The sequence below is a fragment of the Protopterus annectens genome, chromosome 2.part2 (assembly GCF_019279795.1).
Source record: "Protopterus annectens isolate FY-2018-M chromosome 2.part2, PAN1.0, whole genome shotgun sequence".
NCBI lineage: Eukaryota > Metazoa > Chordata > Ceratodontiformes > Protopteridae > Protopterus > Protopterus annectens.
Window position 1 is genome coordinate 163,015,766 of NC_056730.1, and position 23,592 is coordinate 163,039,357.

Here is a 23,592-nt window from a genome sequence, read left to right on the forward strand (position 1 = left end):
TCTCTCTCTATATATATATATATATATATATATATATATATATATAGAAAGAGAGAGAGAGAATAGATACCGATATCTTTATGTGTTTGTGTGTGTGTGTGTGTGTGTGTGTGTGTGTGTGTGTGTATATATATTATATGTATATATGATGTGTTTATATATATATATATAAAAGCACATCAGATGTGCATACATTATATGTTCAATAACTCATTCAAACTGCCTGAAAAATGTTAACATCATGCCAGTCTTGTACTAAAACATACTGAAAAACTGGACAATAACGTTTAAAATAAGGAAAGAGCTATACAAACAGTAACACATAAAGAAATTATCTCCACTGAGTCTTGAAGTGCTCAAGTAAGGATATTAAAATGGTCTGGAATGAAAAGAAATAAAAAGTTGAATATGAGCACTTATATTTTATTTTTTAAATATTTAATTTTTCTTTAGAATAGTAATGAGTAGGGACTATTAATTTTATTGCATGCACTTTTGTAGTCTAAACAAGTTAAGCTGACTGGATAACAAGGCATCATCTCACAGAGAGCGAGTCAATAACAAAATGCATCTGTTAAGCACAAGCATTGTTTCACTAGAACACTTTGTTCTTTGGTACTTTTCCTGGCTTGGGTGCCTACTCTGTGTAGTTTTACATATCTTCCCTGTGTCTTCTGGGCATTTTACCAAACTGTATGGTTCCTTCCTACATTACAAAGGTGTCTTTGTTGATAAAGAGATGATGGATACCTGCAGGCAGGCAGGAAAGAGAAAACAGCCTGCATGTGTTTGCATTTGTGAACAGGTGTCTGGTAATGGACTTGTCATGTTCACAGGTAGTTCACTAGTTCTCTGATTTATACCTAGTGAATGCCTGAGATGACTCTAATATCATATGATTGTGAAAAGGATACATTTAATATCAGTAAAAGTAAGAATAAATGTAGTTTAACAGGTCTTGTTTATCTAATCCTTTTTTAATTTTTTTGTGATAAGCCTATGCACTGAACTTTCTTCTGAAGAAATCAGGCAAACTGGAATGTGCTTACGGTTTGTCACAATCTCAGAAATATCACTTTTATCTATTACCTGAGTCCTTTTTCCTAAGATAGTATTTTGTATTCATATGAGGTCTCAAAATTATAATGTAACACTTTGGTAAGAATATACAACTGAGTGACCCTGCTGTTGATGACAGAATTGCAAATATCTCCACTACAACTACAAATTTCCCTTTTGTGCTCATGTAGGCTGGTATGAAAGATAACCAAACACTGACAAACACTAACATACTAAAAGTGATGAATTTAGCCTCATTAAAACTATCAGGTAACTTTCTGGCTAGAAATGCCACTATGAGACTCATGGTTGCCAGAAGTCCAAGATATCCAAGCATGCAATAGAACATAGGCAGTGAGTTTTCATTACATTCGATTATAATTTTCTCTTTGCTGGAGTCACTATTAAATTGTGGGAATGGTGGAAAGTAAGTAATCCAAACAGTACAGATGATAACTTGAATCAGTGACCCACATACAATAATGAGACATGCAGTCTTAGAACCTACCCACTTCCTTAAATTGCTTCCAGGTTTTGTTGCATTAAAAGCAATAACCACAATGATAGTCTTTGCAAGAACAGAAGAAACAGAAATGGAGAAAAATAAGCCAAATGCAATTTGACGCACAATACAACTCATATTGTTTGGCTGTCCAATAAATATTAAGGAACAGAGGAAGCATAAGTTGAGGGACACAAGAAGAAAATAGCTGAGGTCACGGTTATTTGCTTTCACAATTGGAGTCTCCCTGTTCTTTATGAAGATCCACAGAATGAAAAGAGGAATAAGTGACAAAATAACAGCCACACAAGCCAAGGTGCACCCCATTGTATCCCCAAAGGAGAGAAACTCGATGACTTTTGGAATGCAAGTGTCTCGTCTCTCATTAGACCAGTAGTCCTCTGGACATCTGAAACAATCTGCAGTATCTGCAAGTCAAAATAAATTAATAAGTCAGAATATGATAAAAAAAAATGACATGCATTGCAAAGTTTAATACTTCTGACTTTTTAGTTTATGATTTTCTGTAACTCTCATCTATGTATTATGAGCTAATAAGAACATATTTAAACAGAAATGAAGACCTTACAGTAATGGTTTATGAAAAGGTGATATTTATTAAATGATTTCTCAAACGTTTTTATGATTTCAGATTTTCTGTTGTAATGTACTAGGAAGTCTTAAAATGTATTCAGCTCAGGTAGTAGCCACAAGCCATGCATTTGTGCGTTTGTGCATGTGTGCGTGCGCGTGTGTGTGTGCGTGCATGTGTGTGTGCGTGTGTGTGTGTGTGTATTTGTGTCTGTGTAGCACTAAGGTTTTGAAATGAGAATGAAATCATCATTTAACTACAAAGTGAACATATAACCACATGTGCTTTATTGTTTTAGTATAAGTTAGATATATCATGTAGTGTTTCTTATCCTAAACTAACATTTTGTAAGCAACTGGGGATAGCAATCAACTTTGACTCTTTGCATCACATTTATGCCTCAAATGAAGATTTCTTAATGTGTGTTAGCACCTTATTTTTCTGCCTCACACTTCTCTCTTTTAATTTCTTTGTCCTTCCAATTCTCTTTGTCATCCTGTCTCTCCCCTTTCTACATCAAGTAACCTCCATACATCTCTCTGCTAACTGTGCCTACCATTGCACTTCTACTCTTGTTCATTCAAACCTACATTTCCACCAATCTTCAACCTTAGATATCACTTCCTATCTTCTCTGTTGTCCCAGTTACATTCTTCCTTGCCATTTTCTCTCCAGGGGCATATCACTTACCAAATACCCTGCTTTCAAAGACAACTGACTTATTTTAAAAACAAATTCATCATTAGAAGTTAAAAAAAATAGTGTTTTGGCATAGTTATGTAAATTATTGTACAATCATTCAAACTGCATTCTGCCTTTGCAAGGATTGTAGTTCTGACCCTAAATAAGTCTTGTTTAGACCCACATTTTCTTTATCTTTTTGCCCAAGCCTGCTGACTATTGAGCTTCTCTCAAAGCATTTACAGCCCTATTTGTTCCCCTGGTACTAAGGATCACTGCCAGAACCACCAGTCCGAAAGTCATCCAAGAGAGTCATCATTCAGTCAGCTATAACAGTTGTTTGTATCCTTGCCAGCATTTTGGCAATGAGGACTCTTCTTCTTTTCACTAACTAACCTAAACCCTCCACTGGCTGTAGGGATCTGCAACCTACATCACTGCAGAAGCCCACACTTGACCACTGAAGTTACTGCCAATCAGTGGCTTGGTGGACCTCATGCGTGGCCACAGGTCACAGTCCATCTCTCTCCCTACAGTTCTGCTACACCTAAGTGGCTGGCTCTATCCCCTTCCTTCCACAGGACAGGCATGCCCATCCTCCCTGCTAGCAACATCAAGCTCCTCAGCCACTAGTCGAACATGAGTCATCTGGGGTGTTGTCAGGGCTTTTTCCCTCTTTGCCTCTGGACTGACTTTTTGAGTCCTTAATTTTGACTTCTAATTGCATACTGTATCAGATGATGGGTCAGATAAGAGAAGAGTAAGTGGTAAGGTGACTTCTTAGGATCTTGAAAATATTCTCTTAGAAATTAACTGGGCCAGATAGAAGGATGTCCTTACTATAGTGAAATCATTATAATAGAGAGAGAGTAGCGTGCATAGCTACCCAGGTCTCTTATAACTGTTTCTGTCTGAAAAGCAGTATCATTTATAAGATGTGTGCTGGAAGCAGCTTCTTTTTATGTTTTTTTTTTTTTTTTACTGAATGGTACTATTCTGCACGTTTCTGCATTTAACTCGACTGTTGTTGTACACCAGGTATGAGCATAGTCTAGCCCTTGCTGGAACTGTTTATTGTTAGTAATGATAGAGCCCAGCTTGCAGTAATTAGCAGTTTTGATCATTCACATTTCCTTGATATTGGTTTAGATATCTGCAAAATAAATGTCAAACAAGAGTGGACCCAGCACTGATCCCTGCACCACACAGCACTACTGGTTTCAATTCTGCATTCAGGGACGGTATCAGCAATTTCCGAAACATGGCATCTTTTGCAGAGTCAGTTTGCAGTCCAGCAGACCACATAATAGTTTGCATTAAGCTTATCTAAGTTTTCTGTAATATCAGCATGATGGATAGCGTCAAAATACTTTTTGCTGCTGAGATAAACAACATAAACTAAGTTATCCTTGTCCACAGCCTCTGCAACCTTTTTTAAGAAGCTAATTAGGTTCAAGAGACAGGACCTAAACTTTACAAAACCAAACTGATTAGAATTTAGATCAGTTCAGTTGCATCTATTGGTAGAAATTAGATCATCTATAATACAGTATATTGTCTTATCTGGGGAAGTATTAAGAATATTAAAATGCCTTTGACAGGCATTCTGAGACTTTCATGGACACTGAGGTCAGCAAAGGGAGTAGGTGGGTAAGATGGTAGCTTTCAATTTATTAGCTTATGCACTGGCTGTATACTTGGGATCAGAATATATGATGATATTATGGATGGGTTCTGAGCATTGTTACACATTTTTCCTTAATTTCCTGATACAGCTAAGGAAAGATTGCAGTTTTTTTTTTTTTTGCTATCTGCAGTGCCATTGTGCCTGTACTCCATATTATATTTTCTAATATTGCTTTTATGTTCCTTGCTGGCATGTTTCAGTATGTTCCTAAGATAAGAGAATAGAGATTTCTTACAACCTTTCAATATTTTCCTTCTGTTTTCATATTATTAATATGGTAGTTCCATCAGAAAGATTTATGCCTGAATTTACTAGCAAATTAGTAGTGACTTTTCTAAGATATTTATGGGGCAGTAAAAGTTAGAGGTGAATGTGGCAGTCATCTCAGTTGGTTCCATTTGTTGAGGATTGCGGGGAATTTTGCATAGGTTTTCTACGAGCTCGAGTAGGTTTTCCATGGAAAAGTCCCTAAGGATGTTGTTATTTGGAGGGGGGAGTGGTAGTGGAAGGTACCATTCGACCTGATGGAGATACTGATTGATTTGTGGTCAGGCTTCTTGTTTTAATGCAGCTGAAGTTCAGGAAGGTGTACACTGATCCATTGTGCCATCTTACCTCAAAGAGAAATGTTATGCAATGTACTCGAGTAAGAGTGGTGCTGTGGTGTTTAATAACCTTTAAAGGTGCTTACAATAACAGATTTAATAGCTATGGAAACCACAGTTCTTCATCTCCTGATTATCTCAAATTTGTGATTTCCATTAGGTGAACATGCAGAACGAATTAGCAATTTCAGGTGTGTTGTGTACCTGTACATGTGCATGCTTCTTTAATAATAATTGCTAATTGCTAACTATAAATACTAAATAAAACCTGTCAAGACAACCTACATTGTGCTGTTTACTCTGCTTCCAAATGGTTGTTTATTGCACATAACCTGAAAGAGGCACCATATATTAGTACCCATTAAATGAAATAGATGCTTATATCAGTTCAGTGACCTACAGCAGTTTTACCTTTAACTGGAGAGCAAATGGCTACCCTGTTTGTAGAATACTCATTATTAATTTGAATGCTACCTCTGTAGCCTGTTGCCATATTACACGGTCATAACCACAGGCTAACATTTTGTTCAACATTACTGACAGAGGGTTAGGTTTTCCTTGATTCTATTTATGAAGCTGAAAAGTATGTTTTCAGATCCTCTGGGATGTTATTGTTTTCATATTTTACTTGTGGCAGAATTTATCCTGTATGTAGTTACATAAGAGAGTATCTCCTCTTGTCATTATAGCACCCCCTGGCTTATTTATTTGAATAATGTGAGGTTTGTACGTTTTTTTCTGCAAGCACATCCATTCTTTCCTGTAGGTGAGTGGTTGTGTTACTGTTTATAGATAACATGTTTTATGCCAGATTTTTCCTTTCACCTTTTCTGATTTAACTAAAGAATATCTGATTATTGATTTCAGATTTTGAGACCAATATATGGTAAAGATTTTATATACTTTATTTAATCTTGACTTGTTTTATGACTAAAGTGATTTCTGGAAGTTAAATTCCATCTATTTTTCTGTTGTATCTATGCTTCCAGCACATAGTTTTTTGTTGAATAATCTTATTAGTACATTTTCAGAAATGCAGCAGTTAATAATACCAAAATTCTGATTGATGACCTCCTCAACCAGACTTATTTATGTCTTGTAGCATCCAACTATATTATCATAAATATGCCATTCACTACATTATCACTTCCACTGGTGAAGTCTTGGGAGGATGAAATATTTATGAATAAGCTTGAGTTTATTGTTTGGATAAGGATGATACCATTGTGATCTGCATTAAGCAAGGAATAATTCCTGACAGGGTGTGTTGATGTATAATTAATGCCCGCCCAGGGGAGTTATGAAACCCGACACCACAGGCACCACCCTCATTCACCGCCCCACCCACATCCACAAGCATATTCACATCCATACACAAGGTCACATCCCCTTTCCTCTCATCTGTCCTTGATGTTAAAAAATGTTCATGATTTTGCCTCTTAGAACTGTGTTTTCCCCTTTGTGGGTCATTTACAGTCAGTCAAGAATGTCAGACATTAGTGCTGCATACTTTTTATTGTTTGGAATATGCATCATGAAGGAAAAACATTGTTCTACAAAACTGGAACATGACTTAAAGTACTATTTCACAGCCTCTGATATCAAGAGTTACTCCCCCCAATGTTGTACAGGCAACAGCACCCCCCCCCCCACACACACACACACATATATACTTACAGGAAGATCTATCCACATAAACACACACACACACACACACACACACACACACACACACACACACACACACACACACACCTCCATAAAGTAGACACCCCCTTACCTGACTGCACTCAGACAGAGTCACCCATTTACTTGTACACACACATACATGCATGCCACATGCATTCAGCTGAGACAACTCAAACCTCTACATACAGTCAAGCACACTGCCATATATGTATACACATGCACACATCCTCCACCATTACCTCTCTGGTCTATGCCCCAACACTTACCTATAAGCCTCTTTTTCCCTCTGAAACTAATGGGTGACCATGTTCTTTTGGCTGTGTTAATTCAAGCAGATGGCATGATTGTTTTTTGAAGCTGAGAAATTCTATAAATTGTTTTTTGTGTAAACCACATGACTCATTCTCATATGCCACGCCCTCAGAATGCTTCATTAACATTTGCATTGAGCTATGGGGTCAGCCCACCATGGTGACCACATAGAATCACTGTAGAAGGGTTGCGTCTGAATCAGTAAGGGATACTGCCAGCTGAAAAATAACTGCGTTGTGCTTAACATTCATGGTAGTCATTACTGAATCCCAGGGAATAATAAGCACAAAAACTGTAACTAAACAAATCAAACTGCTAACAAAAAATAAATAAATAAAATAAAAAAGGAAACAATAACATGGAAAATGTTATGTAGGCAACTACTTAGAAGAAAACACAATAAACAATACCACAACCAGAAAAATAATTGTATAATAATAAATAAAGAAAATAATAAAAGAAACCTGCAGATATATATATATATATATATATATATGATAAATAATTGCCAGTGAGTTTGAGTGAAACACAAAACTTCAAAAAATCACATCATTAATTACCCTTAATCTTAGCTAAAATCAACAAAAAATGTAATCACAAATATAAACACTAGGTTACATTTGTGATAACAAAAATAAAAACAAAAAGCAACGTTTACAAGGGGCACTTCATATCGCACATCCCCCCAACATGGGTTATCTGCACTTACACCCCAGAAATTAAAATGATGAAACACATGCAGCAATAACTTATATATACATATATATATATAGGTCCCCTTCAGAAGGTCAAACTTTTAAAAGTTTAATTTTCATATGGCCGATGTCTGTACAGACATTTCTATAGAGCACAGAATAGGAAGATTTCCCTTTACTGCAATGTATTGCGATCTCGGAGTTGGTACATCTAAATAGTGGGGGTGTAGGAGGCGCAGGGGGGCTTGCCCCCCTCCTAGCACTGTTTTGTTTTTTTTTGTTTTGTTTAATTTTTTTTACATTTTTGAACATTCAAATGTTCGCTCATATGGTCTTGGCCATATGAAAGTCGAACATTTGGGTGTTTGATTATGTGAAGTAGACCCATTTATATATATATATATATATATATATATATATATATATATATATATAAAACACACACACACACACACACACACACACACGTAAAATAATATTTCCTCGTTGTAGGAATCATTAGTAAAAAGAAGTAGTAGAACATTTCTTAAATGCAGTAATGCCCCCCACTATGAGTGCTGCTGTGAAATAATGGTCATTCTAGGGGTGGGAAGACTGTCTGTCTGGGGTGTCTGGACTTAGACAATCCTCTGATGGTCTATCATTTCCCTATCACATCCAGCTTATTTGGCATAATTTCTCACTTATTAGACATGGCTTATGTTGTAGAACCCTCTGAATTATGTAGCAGATTTGATTATGCTATACTGAGTAATGAAATTCTACAGTTGACCAAAAAATGGAGTACAGCTGGTAGAAACACAAATCAAGCAAAGCCAGTCGTAGTGTGTAGGAGACCACAGCTATAGCCAATAAAATCTCTAAGAAAACGGCCACAATACATTTTCTATAATGCAAGGAGCAAAAACGGCGAAAATCACCAGATAAAATCCAGTATTTAATAAGAAAAGAAAACTGCCACAACACGTTTTCACAATGAAAAATGTATAAACGTTGCTTAATGCCACAAAGTATTTTCGTAGGAGTAAAACTCGAACTTCATCAGATAAAAACTTGGATATATTCACTTCCTTTATATACCCTTCTTAATCAAAGCATTAATTCAATAAACTAATTAATTGTTAAAGAAACATGCACTCAGGCACTTGGAATAAATTCACATGAAATCATCTCCTGTGTTGTTCACTTCTAATGTTAAAATTTTTTTTAAAAGGCTATTCAAAATTACATAGTTCATATAGGAATAAATATATGTTAAAATTAATAGATGCAATTTTAGTACAATATAAAACAGTAACATATGGACTACCTATTCCAGCATTGATTACAACCAAACAAAATATTATAAAATATCATGAAAATCAACAGTTGCTCACTATACTGTGTGGAATAATAACCACATGCGTCAAATGTTTAACAAAGCTACAAGCCTACTGTTTCAGATGTAAATGCAAACTAAATGTAACTGGTAGGTTGGTATTAGAGGATCTCTTCAGTCATCCATGGATTATGCTATTAATTTGAAAGAAAAAACATGTTAAAAAATCCATGCACAAAAAAAAAAAAAACTGACGTAGAGCTGCCTCAACATCTTCCACAAGTCAGGCACCACCCACACCAATCTCAGAGATCACTGCGACTGAGAAAATGAAATAGATCTCTTAAGGTACAGTCCCATAATGAAAGGGATATCTTCAGTAAGAAGCTATCTTGGATGTTCTCACATATTTCTGTCCAGTGCAATTTTATTTACATAATTGTTGAGTTAAAGAGCAAATTATTTGCTGTGGTGAAAAAGGTCTGACTTTTTATTACGTCAAATGGTGCATACTGTTTACTTAGAAGAAATTATTGTTTTTATATAAGTAGTAACTGCAAATGAATATTCAAGTGGTAAAAATGTATCATATCTCACCAGTTTGGTTGGAAATTTCTCCCACAGAGCACAGGACACAGTCATAACAGCAGAGAGGTTGTCCTTGACGTGATGATTTTCTGTAACCCAAAGGACAGCTGTCACTGCATACGGATCGGGGTACCTGGGAAATGAGAAGAAAAAAAATAAGTAGATGAAAATAATAGCCACGTTAAAACAGGTACATAGAGAATTGGTTGGCTGATTTGAAAAACTACCTTCTGACATTTAAAGCACCTTATCCAAACCCAGAATGTTTATGTACATATATATATATTCTTTTTTTTTTTTTTTTTGTAAAGAGGAAAGGGCTACAGATGGGTAACAAAGTAACAGGAAGACAAATAGTCAGGCTTATAATCTTCTTAGCTGTGACCCCCTTCTCTTTACTTAAATGTGTCCTATGAGGATCCCTCCTACACCCAGTGCTTTCTATCTTTTAATATACTTACTTATCACTGGCTTCCACAACCTCAGAATGGTGTTATATGCATGCAACGTTATCTTCCACTGCTCCTGTCATCTACACTTTCTTGCTATAATTCATGGTTCATAGTTAAATACTAGTTGCCCTTGAGGGACGTTTTCTAAGCTTATCCAATTTCCCCTTCAAAGGTGAGAATCAAACCCTGCACTTTGTATCTGTGACAAACACCTAAACCATTATGCCAACCCCTACCTACAAACAGGAGTGGCCTTAAGTCAACTGGTGCCCTAGGCAAAAGGGCTTCACAACGCCCCTCACCACACCACCCGGTGCCCCCATCCTGGTCTATCTACACCACATAAATACTGGAAAAGTGCCCCTACTAAAGCGGTGCCCTAGGCGGCCACTTAGTTGGCCTATGGCTAAGGCCGGCTATGCCTACAAATACCTAAGAAACCTTCACATTTTCCCCTCCTTGCGTCTTTGAAAGAACCTTGTTTTCTTCTGTAATAGTGTCAAAGCAGTGATCCTTGGAACAAATCAAAACTACTTATCAATCCCTCAAAAATAAATTACTCTTGACTCTAGTAGTTTACCTGTTCAAACCACCTCTTACTTATCTTGGTATTGACTTAATTTCATTTACCTTTGATTGCTGTACTTAATAAGCCAATGTAGAAAAAAATAATAAGCACCTATAATGGACATGAAAGATTTCACACTTCTCTCCCAAGATAAAAAGTACAATTGAAACAGGAATACTGCTGTCCACATGAACTTTGACCTACCATGCATTGCTACACCATTACAAAAATCTTAATAACGTACAATAAAATTGTTGGAATTGATATATTAACTCAGCATTGACTGCACCACTGCTCTTTCTTAATAAAATGATTCTGATCCATCTCGCTCAAACTCCTACAACTAGAAGCCTTCCTTTTCCTTACATTCAGGCTGACAAAATCCTCCAAAAAATAACAGGCTTAAAAACTAGATTGATAACAGTATTAGGTATGCACAAAATAAAATTCACTCTAGGGACTACTGCTTTCTGTTCTTGGTAACAACCTGTGGGTCTTACCATAAGGAATAACTGATATGAATGATTTTCACACAACACTCTTCTATCTGTTCTGACAGAAGCAAATGCTGTTCATTTATCACAATGCAGTTACCTAAATAACAAGTTTTGGTATGTCTTTCTGCCCTTAACTCTTCTTCCTCCTCTAACCTCACTTCTTAGAGTTTCTTATCCTTCATCTATGTTGATATTAAATATACATCTGGACTTCCCAATCAGGCTGTACTGTCAAATTTCTATTTCACTATTCGTCACATCACAATAATGTTATTGTTCTTTCTGAATACCCACCATTGTGTGTATATGCTGTATATGCAGAGATATTTATGTTGTGCGTGATATGAATATATATATATATATATATATATATATATATATATATATGTGTGTGTGTGTCCCCTTCAGATAGTCAAAACCCAAGATCATCGAAGACCACACTGTCGAGACAAAAATAATGAAAACCCATTTCAGCGAAAGATCACAGTGATGAAGATTTTCCCATGGTAAGTAACCTGTTGACCGACAAGGTGAACTTTGCCTTTTTCCCAACTGTAGTGCAATCTCAGAGTTGGTATATTTAGTTGTGGGGGTGTGAGGGGGCATAGCCCCCCACCTGGGTGGGTTAGGGATGGTGGAGTTTAAGTTTTGTGATATTTTAGATGAGTGATTACTTACTGTGGGAAGATTTTCATTGCTCCAGTCTTTTGCTGAAATAGATTTTTGTTATTTTCATCTCAATAATGTGGTCTTTGATGATCTCGGGTTTTGGCAATCTCAAGATGACCCATACATATGTAAATGATATAGATATATAGATATATAGATAGATATAGGTATAGGTAGATAGATATAGATATAGATGAATATATATAGATATATATCAGTGTAATACATAGAATCTAAAACACCCATCTTTACTGCAATAATATCAAGTAAATCAACTGCAAAATGTCAAAAACAATGTAACTGACACAGTTCTGCACATGCTCCTAGTAACACCACAGCACATGCAAAAACTAACTTTTAAAAAAATAAACAAAAACTTTTTTGCAAAGGGTAAGTCCTCATGCACCCCCCTTATGGAGGGGACACAGCCTCCAGACCTCTACTAATTACATATACTAACTCTGATAATGCACAAACACCGGGTAAGAGCAAATGTCCAAACCCCAGAATTTGTGGGATCATACGCACCAGTTAATTAACTGCTTAGTCAACCACATGCAGTCGACTAGAGAGCTGTCAGACGTATTTTCTGTATATATCTGCATTTCTAAGTATCATTCAAAAATCCAAACTAAGTAAAATGGAACAATGCTGAACAAGGTACCAGATTTTCAGCTCACATTTCAAACAAGACTAAGCACAGTAAAACTGTAAACAAAAATGAAAAGGTGGAACATCACAATGCTCTTATATCCTCCTATTTAATAGTAATGTTTAATATAACTTACAAACCTGAGAAAAGTCAAGTCATTTAAGATCCCATCAAGACTTCATATGTTTCAAAAACAAAAGCCAAAGCTTTTTTTTTTTTTTTCAAAATCTTTATTAATCACATCATAATTAATACTGAAAAAAGTTGCAAAGAACTTACAAGTGATTGCGCAAAATAGAAAAAACATACCATCAATAATTATTATCTCTCAAATTCTTAGTCGTGCCTTGTAGTCCCTTAACCCTAATAACATAATGATGCAACTTTTTGTGGATATCTGGTAAATTCAACAAATGTTGGAATTTAAAGACAAAGATTATCAGGGATTCTGTTTGTAGCCATAAAATCAGTGTGTTGTTCAAATATCCCACATTAAACAATCCCAATAGCCAAGGTTCTGCCTCATAAAATTAAAGGATATTTGCCCTGACCATAGGGGATACAACTGACCACACTCTAGTCCATACCTATCACCTGCATGTGCAATCCCAGACCATGTGTTAAAAGTCAGCATTTGGAACACCTGCAACACTTCTGTGTACCTCAAGCCCTCATTTTACATCTAGCAGGGGAGTGTTGTTAAATATGCAGATGTTTAAATAAAATAAAGGAAAGTGCAGGAACATGATAAAATGACACCACCACAACCAAGTCTCTGGACTATCCCTGTCCAAAAAGGGCTCATTCTTCATTATTTCACTTTCCCCTATGAAACAATCTGCTGAACCTGAGGTTAAGCTTTTACTTCTCTGTGAAAGTGACTATTCAATGACAGAATATTTTTGCAAAATTATATAATTCCTATTTTAATAAATTCCATAGATCCACTGTCTTTGCCAAGAGTGAAAAGTTTTAAAAAAATTCTCCATTGCCAAAAGTTCTCTCCCATTTTCTTCCAAACTGCCTCCATATACAAGGTGCATAGAATTATTTGGAGAAAACAAATGATATATGCATCCAAAAGTTTAACCATGAAGGGGAGTCTTTAATCTTTTCATCACTTGAGGTCCATTTTAAGAAGTTATCAGTGCTTGCAAATTCACATTTCCAGTATCATTGCACTCTTTTCAAACCACTACCTCCAAATATTTGTTCACATCCACACTCTTACTGCCAAAAGTCAGAAACACTTGTGTGTACCTCTTGATCCATCTGACTTATGGGAAATAAAGACAAGAGTTAGTCCAAATAGCCTTCTAAAGCAGCTCAAGATATCTAAAAGTTCAAGGAAGTTAAGACTAGGGTTGCCCTTAAAAAGGAGATTATATTAATAGTTTATAAAGTTATATGAAATACACCATTCTAGCAGACATATTGCTATCAAACGTCAATAAGGTTTTGGCCAAAGTTATTTAGGAAGCTTTACAAAAATCAACGTGCTCTCCATCCGGACCAGGAGATTTACCATTCTGTAATGTGTCCCTGTCTGGTAAACTTATCCCAGACAAATGAGTTTATATAGTGCTGATACTTCGATACCTCTCCCCTCTACAAATGTGGCCACCTAATGGTCTCTAAAAGTCAGATACAGCCTTTTGTTATGGAATAAACCAAGACAATATCCTTTTATAGAAAACTTTGGAAACTTTATCACTCAAGTACTTGATGCGAACATTCTTGTACATTTTTCACTGTTATAATGACCTGCTCCTTTTACCTGTCTCTAAGCTGATGTGCCAATAGCTTAGGTGAACAGAAACGTTTCATCCAACATTTTTTTCCTTCCTTAACTAGTCTAAACACATAATCCATGCAAGACCTCAGTCTCACTTGTTTGTTTTGTATTGTTTTTCACATGTAGGACTGAATCTATGCACCCTACCTGACATAGATCCTTTCCATTTCCATCAGAGCAAACATCATTTCAGCTAGATCTTTGTGACAACTTCTGGGTTTTTGCTGCACAATCTACATTAAATCATGTCCCATCTTATATATCTTAGATACCACTGGAAAGCTATCCTCAGTCTAGCAATAATGTATCCACCTTAATATATTTATCCTGTCCTATCCTGCTTTCTCTGTTGACTCAAGGGATTCAGGTACCACAGGAAAGTGATTGCTAGCAAGGTGGCAGGTCTTAACTGAAGGAAAATGTGGCAGTGATCTGAGGCAGCACTAGTGAATTGAGTGACTTTAGTAACAGTTAGAAGCAAGCCAGAACCAAATAAAAATTGTCAATATGGCTGACAATGTTCACGGAAGGGTAAGGTAAGGTAAGAAAAGACTTGTCTGTCCTGTTGCATAGCATGTTTTAGGGCTATCAGCCACAATTCCTAATTAGGCCCAACATTCTCTTCTTATTATGGGGAAGGCATACTCTGCCCTGTGATATACTGCCCAGCTAATAAGATAGCATCACATTAAAGTCTCCTCCAGTAACAGTAGGATATAAGTCACCACCCTGCTATTTTAGAGCATCTGAAAAGTTTAAGAATGCCTGCAGATGTTCTTGACTGGAGCTACAAAAAATAACAATACTCAATATCCCCATAGCAGTGAGAACCCTAGAACAAACACAAGTGGCCATATTTGTCACCTTTCTGCTTCATTCTCCTGTAAGCTGGATTTTCCTTAAAATGAATACCTATCCTCACTGCACTGAAGTAGCACAATATAACACTCACCTCTCCTCTCTAACTTAGAAAACGATGAAAAAGTATCCTTATCTCATGAAAAAAAAAAGATTTTGGCTTGCATATCTTTCACTCTTTCACTGTTGCCATTGTAATTCTTTTAACTTGACCACTATGCCCCCCTTGATGTTCCAGGATTTTCAATGCAAACAACTCACATGGTTTTGACTACTATGGTGTCTTATAGACCCTTCTACCTTTACAAAGGACCTACATGTAATCATTTTATTGACTGCACAAAACATAACAAATCAAATAATTAAGAAAATTATTAAACAGAGTAGCTAATGATAAGACACACAGTGCAGATAGATAAGCAGATACCCAAGCACAAAACTGGCATCTTGAAATGACAAAATGGCTGAAAGTGAAAGTTCCCATACGGTAATGTTCAATATACTCCATAAAAATACATAATGTTAAAAGCTGGTCTCTTGAAACAAACAATATTCGGGTTGTATTTCTTTCCATTTGTGCCATGGTAAGTTCTCAATATAAGAGTGGCCCCTAAATAGTCTTGGGTAATTATAGGTCCATCAACCTCGCCTGCATTATATTCAAAGCCATGGAAAATATCAAAGAACTTATTTATGCATACATAGGCAGTATAACTTATCTATATACTAATCAGTTTATTTATTTTATTTTTTTTTTTTTGAGGGACAGGTCCTGTCTCCTGAACCTAGTAAACATTTTTGAAAAGGTAACAGAGACCATGAACAGTGGTTACTTTGAGTCTGTAGCTTATCTTGAAATGGCCAAGGCCAAGACACTATCCCCCATGCTGGTATTATTGAAAAATTAGACAAAAGGCGAAAGGCCGAGGTACCAGATCGAAAATAAAGAGCTGGCTTTATACTTGGACTTGGACTATGTTTGTGCTTTAAACTTAACATAACCCTCTACATTTTCAGTTATATTACAAACTGGTTATCCACAGATTCCAAGATGTAGAAGTTGTCGGTACCTTTTGTGAATGTACAATTTTAGCTAGTAAGGTACCACAGGGATGAGGGATGGACCCTCGCCTGTTTCAAATTTATTTTGCAGATATCAAAGCCTACATCCCAGAGGTAGGATTAACCAAGTCTGCTGATGACAGCAAGCTAGGCACTGTTATTTGCTCATCCATGGGTGCTAAGGTGCTCTGACTAGATCTGGAATGCACACGTACCTGGTGTACTGATAATGGGCAAAACCTAAATGCAAAAAAAGTGTAGCATAGTAACATTCAGCACAAAATCAACTCCCACTTCATATGTGGTACTTCTTTTCAGACAGATGCAGTGATAACAGACCTGAGCACTTATGTAAACATCTCTCTCTCACTCAATTATCATTTTTCCACCATAGTCAGGAAATAGTTCCAAAAGAATATATTCAAGATCCAAAGAAGTCATCCTGTCACTATACTCTTCCTTTATCAGACCTATCATGAGTATTTGATATATACAAATTCAAGCATTTTACTCATCTGAAAAGTTCCCAAAGTTTTCTAACCAAAAAAAAATTAAAGAAAATTTTCATCACAAAACCAGTGACTCTACAAATGTATGGGGCTCAGTGACTCTACAAATGCATGGGGCTCAGTTCCAAAAGACTTGTTCTTAGTGTAAGCACCCACATACATTAAGAGCAGGCTGAAAGCAGGTATTATGGAATTTGGCCCTCAGTGAATGTCTGTTTATAGATAGGCCTTACATCAAAGAAAGTCACTTATACTGACAGTAAGTCTTTCGGAGTCAGGACAGACGTACACTGAGAGAAACTCTTTCAGAATTTGGCCATATAGCATGGATCTAAATGTACACTAACAATAAACAAGACTCACTCAAAGAATAAGTTCCTAACTCAATGTTCCCTGTCTATGGACTAAGTTACCACTACAGGTTAAACAAAGTGTGACTTTGTCTGCCTTTAAAATTAGTCTTGATGACTGGATGGTAGTCACAAATATATGCCAGGGTTATCATGTACAGCCTTGATGAGTTTCAGAGGAAAGTACTATTAAGTGATAATAAAGTGTCTTCTTAAAGGTGAATATGGTTAGTAATCTTAAATCTTGTGATCACTTATCTAGTGCTGTTCCTATATTCCTAAATCCCGTTTCTCCAAGAGACCCCTTCATTGATTATTGTCCAGCTTATGATGGTCCCCTTGACCAAGACACTGGCATATAGCTACTTCAACATAAAGAAAAATTAATTAATCAATCAAAGTAACTACAGGAGCACAAACTTTCCTGAGCTTTTCCTAAGATTCCTCAAGATTAAACTGCTCATGAATAAAATGTACTGCAGTATTAGCTAGAGAATATGACTCATGTAATGGCTTTATTTCTGACATAAACACTGGCAACAAGGATTTCTGGCTGACTAAGTTTGCTGATGATTGCAAGCTGGCTGGAGTAATTAAATCAACTAGTGATACTAAAACCTTTCAAACAGAGAAAAAGGCTGAAAAAGGCTCAAACTAAATGCTACAAAATGCAGTATCATTCTCTTCAGAAAGCAATGAGTTCTTTACTTCAGCTGTATCAGTCACATCCCACTATCCCGTGAGTCTGTAATCAAGGGCTTGGGCACCTGGGTCAATGGCTCTCTCTCTCCTTTGATTAACATGTAATAACTATAGTCAGAAAATCCTTCTATACCTCAAAATCATAAAGTGCATCTCATTTAAACCCAAGGAAGTTATTGTTTTCCTGTATTCTGGCTTGGGTAAACTCATTATAGAATATAATGCATCCTTTGGCATGCATCTCACTAGACACATAAAAAAAATAAAATAAAACATCAGAGGTTATTAACAAAAAAGATTTCAGAACTCAAAAATCTTGGTTATCAAGAAAGGCAGGAATCAATATCGCTGTACTTAGTGTTGTATAATATAGTCTTTTGAAGGAAGACCTGTGCCTTGCCTTTCATACCCTGAGGGATCCTATTATCCAGGGCCTCTTCTTTCTCAATATATCAAATTGTCTAGCTAATAATTGAATAAAAGACATCAATTTACATTAAGTAATATATAAAAATGACTACAGAGACAGGTTCACTACACACTGCCTCCCCTTGTTGTGGAAGGGACTGCCAGTACATGCCAAACAATGTGACTCCATGTCGTCATTTAAACATAGCTTGGACAAATGGATGGGTATTGAAAAATAGACTCAGGGACTTACAGGCCTTGTCTGCATAAAAAGGTTATTAGAGCTTGATGGCGGTTATTAGCAAGACATGCATGGCCTCTGCTTGAATAGCCTCATATTTTGTATGATTCCAATGTCCAAAATGAGAAAAATGTAAGCCACATTAATGACCCCAGAAGAATTTCTTGTACCCCCACATTCTCTACATACAAACTCCCTGTTTGCTTTGACTTAGTGAAAGTGCATTTTTCCATTTTACTTTTTCTCCTTTTCAGTAAGAGCCACTGTGTAGATTAATACTCCAGGCAGTTTGAGAAGGTAATACTCAAGCATAAAACACCAGAACAAACACGATCTGAGTAAAATATACAATGGTAACAGATCTCAAGAACTTGGGTTATGAGGATCTGAATAAGTGACAGCACAGAAAATGAAGCAGCCTAACAAATCACTGCCACCTTTAGAAAAACAAACAGTTGGACAGTTGTCATTGAGTGATCATGACTGCTTAAAGACAATAGAAAGAACACAGCTGGACAGTTTGCAGGATTATACTAAGATATCACAATCACACTAGCTTAGTGACACCTCCCTGTACTGTCAAACTCCTAGCAAATTTAAATCAGCATCCCCTACAGCATGTCAGTTTGATCTGGTGTTCCATTTGCCTCACCCTTCCCACGACTCTAGGAATCTCTGTTATATTTTTGTACATTTGCTTAACACTCTACATCATTTTACTTATTTCCTTCAGCCACTGGGGAGCTTTCTGAGAAGAGGTGACTCACGAAGATCCATGATAAGGGGAGCATTCCTGATCTTAGGTATTACTTCATCAGAAGAAGGCTAGCCTTTAATCTTGCTTGCCTTCTAATAATAACTCCACACTCAGTAGCTTGAAGGCTTCCTACACTTCCATTGAAGCAGGAAATCTTGAACCAAAAAATGCCATTCTGAAGCTGTCGAGCATCCTCTTTGATGAACAGGCAGACAACCATCAGCTTCAGAACAATGAAACAAAGATAGTTGTTGCCACAAGGTGGTACCATAGAGCACTTATTATACTAGGTGAAGAGTATGGTTACAGAATAAATTTGAGAGCTGCTTGCTGGTCTAGTGATTAGTGCTCTAGCTTTTGAGCTAGGGTATTGGTAGTTCAGTTCACACTAGTTTCCTTCATTTTTTTAATGCCATACACCCTAAGGCATTTGATATTATGATCACTGCTGTGAAGCTAGATTTAGTCCCTAAACAGACTTAGAGGGACTTAGTTGGTCCCTAGTTCCTAGTTCTCCCTTTCCTTATTTTACTATTTATTATTTATTTATTTAGGTATTTTTTAAGGTATTATGATAGTGGTACAAGATTTAGGCTTCAACGTTACATTTCTGTTTATGGGTTTACTTATGGTGGAGATTAATGTTTCTTATTCTTTATCTGTTTGCCATTGTTCAGAAGCTGCCAATTTTTTGCCTGTTCAGCAAAGAGGATAGTTGACTGCTTTGAAACAACTTCCTGTCAATCGAGGTTTCTTGCTTCAATGAAAACATAAGAAGCCCAGCTTGAAATGTTGCTTTGCTAGCATTGTAAACACACTTAACGGTGCAGAAAAAAAATTGTCTGCAGATTGTTTAAAGTTTGAAATATTTTTCCTAATAGGCAGATCTGTAATATCTTCAGTTATGTCCTCAGATGGCCACCCAGGTATTTAAAGTCTATAAGGCACAAATGCTTGCAAATGATGACCAATCAAAATCTAGTCAACACCCCCACAGAAGCTGGCTAATTAAAAATTAGCACTTCGACCCTTCACTAGAATCTAGACTCGGTTAAATAGGAACCCAAATGAAAAAGGAATTTGTGGTGTCCTTCTTCTCTTTCTCTGTAACCTGCTTTAGTCTTTTGAGCACCTGAAAATAAGCACACATATATCTATATCTATATCTTTCGATCTGTATATCTATATCTATATATATATCTATACATATATCTATTTATATATATATATATATATATATATATATATATATATATATAGGTACACACAGACACACAGACACACACACACACACACACAAACACACACACACATATGCACACACACAGACACACACACATATATATATATATTTTATATATATATATATATATATATATATATATATATATATATATATATATATATATATATATATATATATCTGCACACACATATATATCTATCTATATATATATATATATATATATATATATATATATATATATATATATATATATATATATATATATATATATATATATATATATATATATATATATATATTTTTTTACCTTGGTCAACATAACAAAATGCTGACAGCAAGAATGTTGACCACAAAAATGTCAACAGTGCAAATGCCAGCAGGCAACTGCTCATCCATGAGGAAAATCCTCACCATTTGCAGACAAATGAACATAACAAAAGTATGATTACATTCTTTTACATCACCAATGAAATTTCATCAACATAAAATATGTCACAGAACTTAGTCACAGATCACTTCTTTTTATCTAAATAAATAAATAAATAATAACCCTAAACTTTGCTTTTACATGGGGGTTCTGTCCCCACACTTCTAGAAATTAAACATACTAACTCTGTGGTTGTACAACCTGGAGAAAGACAATAACTCCAAATTATATCACTGTCGACCTGTTGCAGTTCAACTGTAATATAATTCAAACACTGCAACCACGGACAAAACTGGCCAAAAATTGCAGCACATGATAGTTATTAAGTAGGGTTTTTTCATCTATGGCGGTGTAGCCCTAATTAAATAAGAGATCATTTGATTTAACAGTTTTCTAATTTCTGGATGGTATAAAAGGATGTAATGGAACTCAATGGTCTGGTACAAAAGCAAATGGACAGATATAGATATAGCACAGTGAACTCTGCCTGAATACTTCAAAGGGCCTCATAATCGTTACAGCATTTGTTTACTGCATCAGTTATTTATGCTTTTCTTTGTAGCCACTTAACAAGAGCACTTAGAACAGTCTTATACGTTTACTGATATTATTGGTTCATAGGTAGTTACTAGACATGCAGTCCAGGAGACCATTAATACGTCTAACCCAAGTTCCCAGTTTCCCCAAATTAATGTTTACTCAAGCTCACACTGCAGGCAACACTGCACCATAAATAGCTTATTAACAGCACATCCTTAATACTCCTTGCCAAATGCCAGCATGGATTATCTGTGTACTACATCATTTGGATGTATCTGTACATGTCATATCAAGTTGAATGTAGTCCAATAGATGAACATGGGAATGAGATGTACACCATCAATAATATTATTCACACATGGTGTGCTGTGCCTATATTACAGACTTATAACCTCTACATACCTAACTCATCAGACTGTTTCTGTACAGCGAAGGTAGCAACAGGATTCCCATGGTGGTGGTCTCTGCCTTTTCAACAATTACTTTTCACAAACATTGTCTTTCTTTCTAACACTGCTTCCTACGTCAGCACATTCTGGTACAAGTGATAATATATCTGATAAGTTATTTATTACTTATTTCTTTTTCTCCAGAATAATACAATTTACAATTAAGACAGTTATCCAGTTTTGGGCCTTTGTATGATAGGCAACAGGAAAAGGTAAATCAGTCTGACTTGATTATGAGGCTCACTACTCTAACTCCATTAACTCCAATAGGTTGTACGAGGGAAAGATTCTGGGCATATGCATGATATTTATCCAAAGATCCTATAGGACTAGCAAAAGGGTTACTAGCAGTTCAACTCTACTGATATGGGGATTGAATTCATCATAATAATATGATTAACTCTCAGAAATTGTTAAATGTATCCTGGAATTTAGGAGGTTGTTCATGCTCAAGTAGAAAGATAATAACAATAATAATAATAATAATAATAATGCAGAAATTTAGAGGAGTGGGGTATTCTGCTTATATTAAATGAAGTTGAAAGTCATGGACACAGGAAAATTAAAAGATGTAGCTATATTCTTTAATAAGGATTTGGTGTTCTGTATTGCTTAAATTATCCAGAATAGATATGCAAGACTGATAATTTTAGGTAGCTTCTACAGATATCCTGAGATTGCTTTGAGGAACATATATATACCTAAAAGAGATTTGTTGTAATGTTTTATATATTTCTTTCTAACTGTTCATGTTCTAAACAGGCCCAGCTATCATGTGTTAGTGAATAAGGATTTTATTCTAAACGTCATCCACACAGTAGATAAAACATTTCACAAACTAGAACTTCAGAGGAAAGTTCAGGCAAAAGTGTTAAACAGTATGGAGTAGCAGGGTAGGAAGATATTTTGAGAGATACCCATGGAGATAAGCTCCATCCAAATTTCTCTATAGATCCAACTAGAAAAGGCATCTGATTAGACATTATACTGATTTACCACTATTCCAAAGTGTTAAGTAGATACATTGGATATGTTGGGCAGAACTAGACCCTGCAACTGTATGACTCAGCCTGATAATTTTTAAGGACAAACATAGAAGATCAGGGAGGTGATCTCATTTTAAATGGAAGTTTCCTTTGAGGACATTAAAGAACAATGTCCTATCACAGCCACATCCCTGCAAGAGAATAAAAACAGACAGAGAAAGATTATCACTGAGGTAGTGAGATGGAAGGAAGCAAATCAGAGCTGAGGGCAGAAAAGAAGAAGGGTAAAAACTGGCCATAAAGCAAAAGAAGAAAGCAGTTCTAACAGTACAATGAACCCTGAGGTCTGAAATAAATAATAAGGAACTGAGTGCTACAGAAATAGAATTAAGAAATGAAATCTTGCTGTTATCTGTAACACAAGCCAAGACAGAGGTGACATAAAAAGGGAATGTCTGGCAGGTCTATGCTGAGAACACCCTAACATTCATCTTGTTGTACTCCAGAGAAAAATTACATTCCTGTAGAAGAGGGAGTAATACTTATAGCAGAAAGAGGAAATACTGGAGGCCTATCAATTTATATAGCAGTCGGGGGGGGGGGGGGGGTTAAACCACTTCCATTTACTGTAGTTTTTCCAATCACAATTATCTGACAATAACATACAGTTTCTAGATGGGGAACTAACTGCTGGGT

The 23,592-nt window shown here is 36.0% G+C and overlaps 1 protein-coding gene across 1 annotated transcript in view; it reads right to left on the reverse strand.

Annotated features, from left to right (window-relative positions):
• Positions 1-1,078: 1,078 nt before the first annotated feature.
• Positions 1,079-23,592, reverse strand: part of LOC122795927 (vomeronasal type-2 receptor 26-like) — a 131,200-nt gene continuing 108,686 nt past the window's right edge. Inside the window, exons 2-3 of the mRNA XM_044064408.1 lie at positions 9,738-9,861; positions 1,079-1,989 (exon numbers count right to left, since the gene is read on the reverse strand). Of these exons, the coding sequence (XP_043920343.1) occupies positions 1,079-1,989; positions 9,738-9,861 (1,035 nt within the window). The remainder of the gene's footprint in view (positions 1,990-9,737; positions 9,862-23,592) is intronic.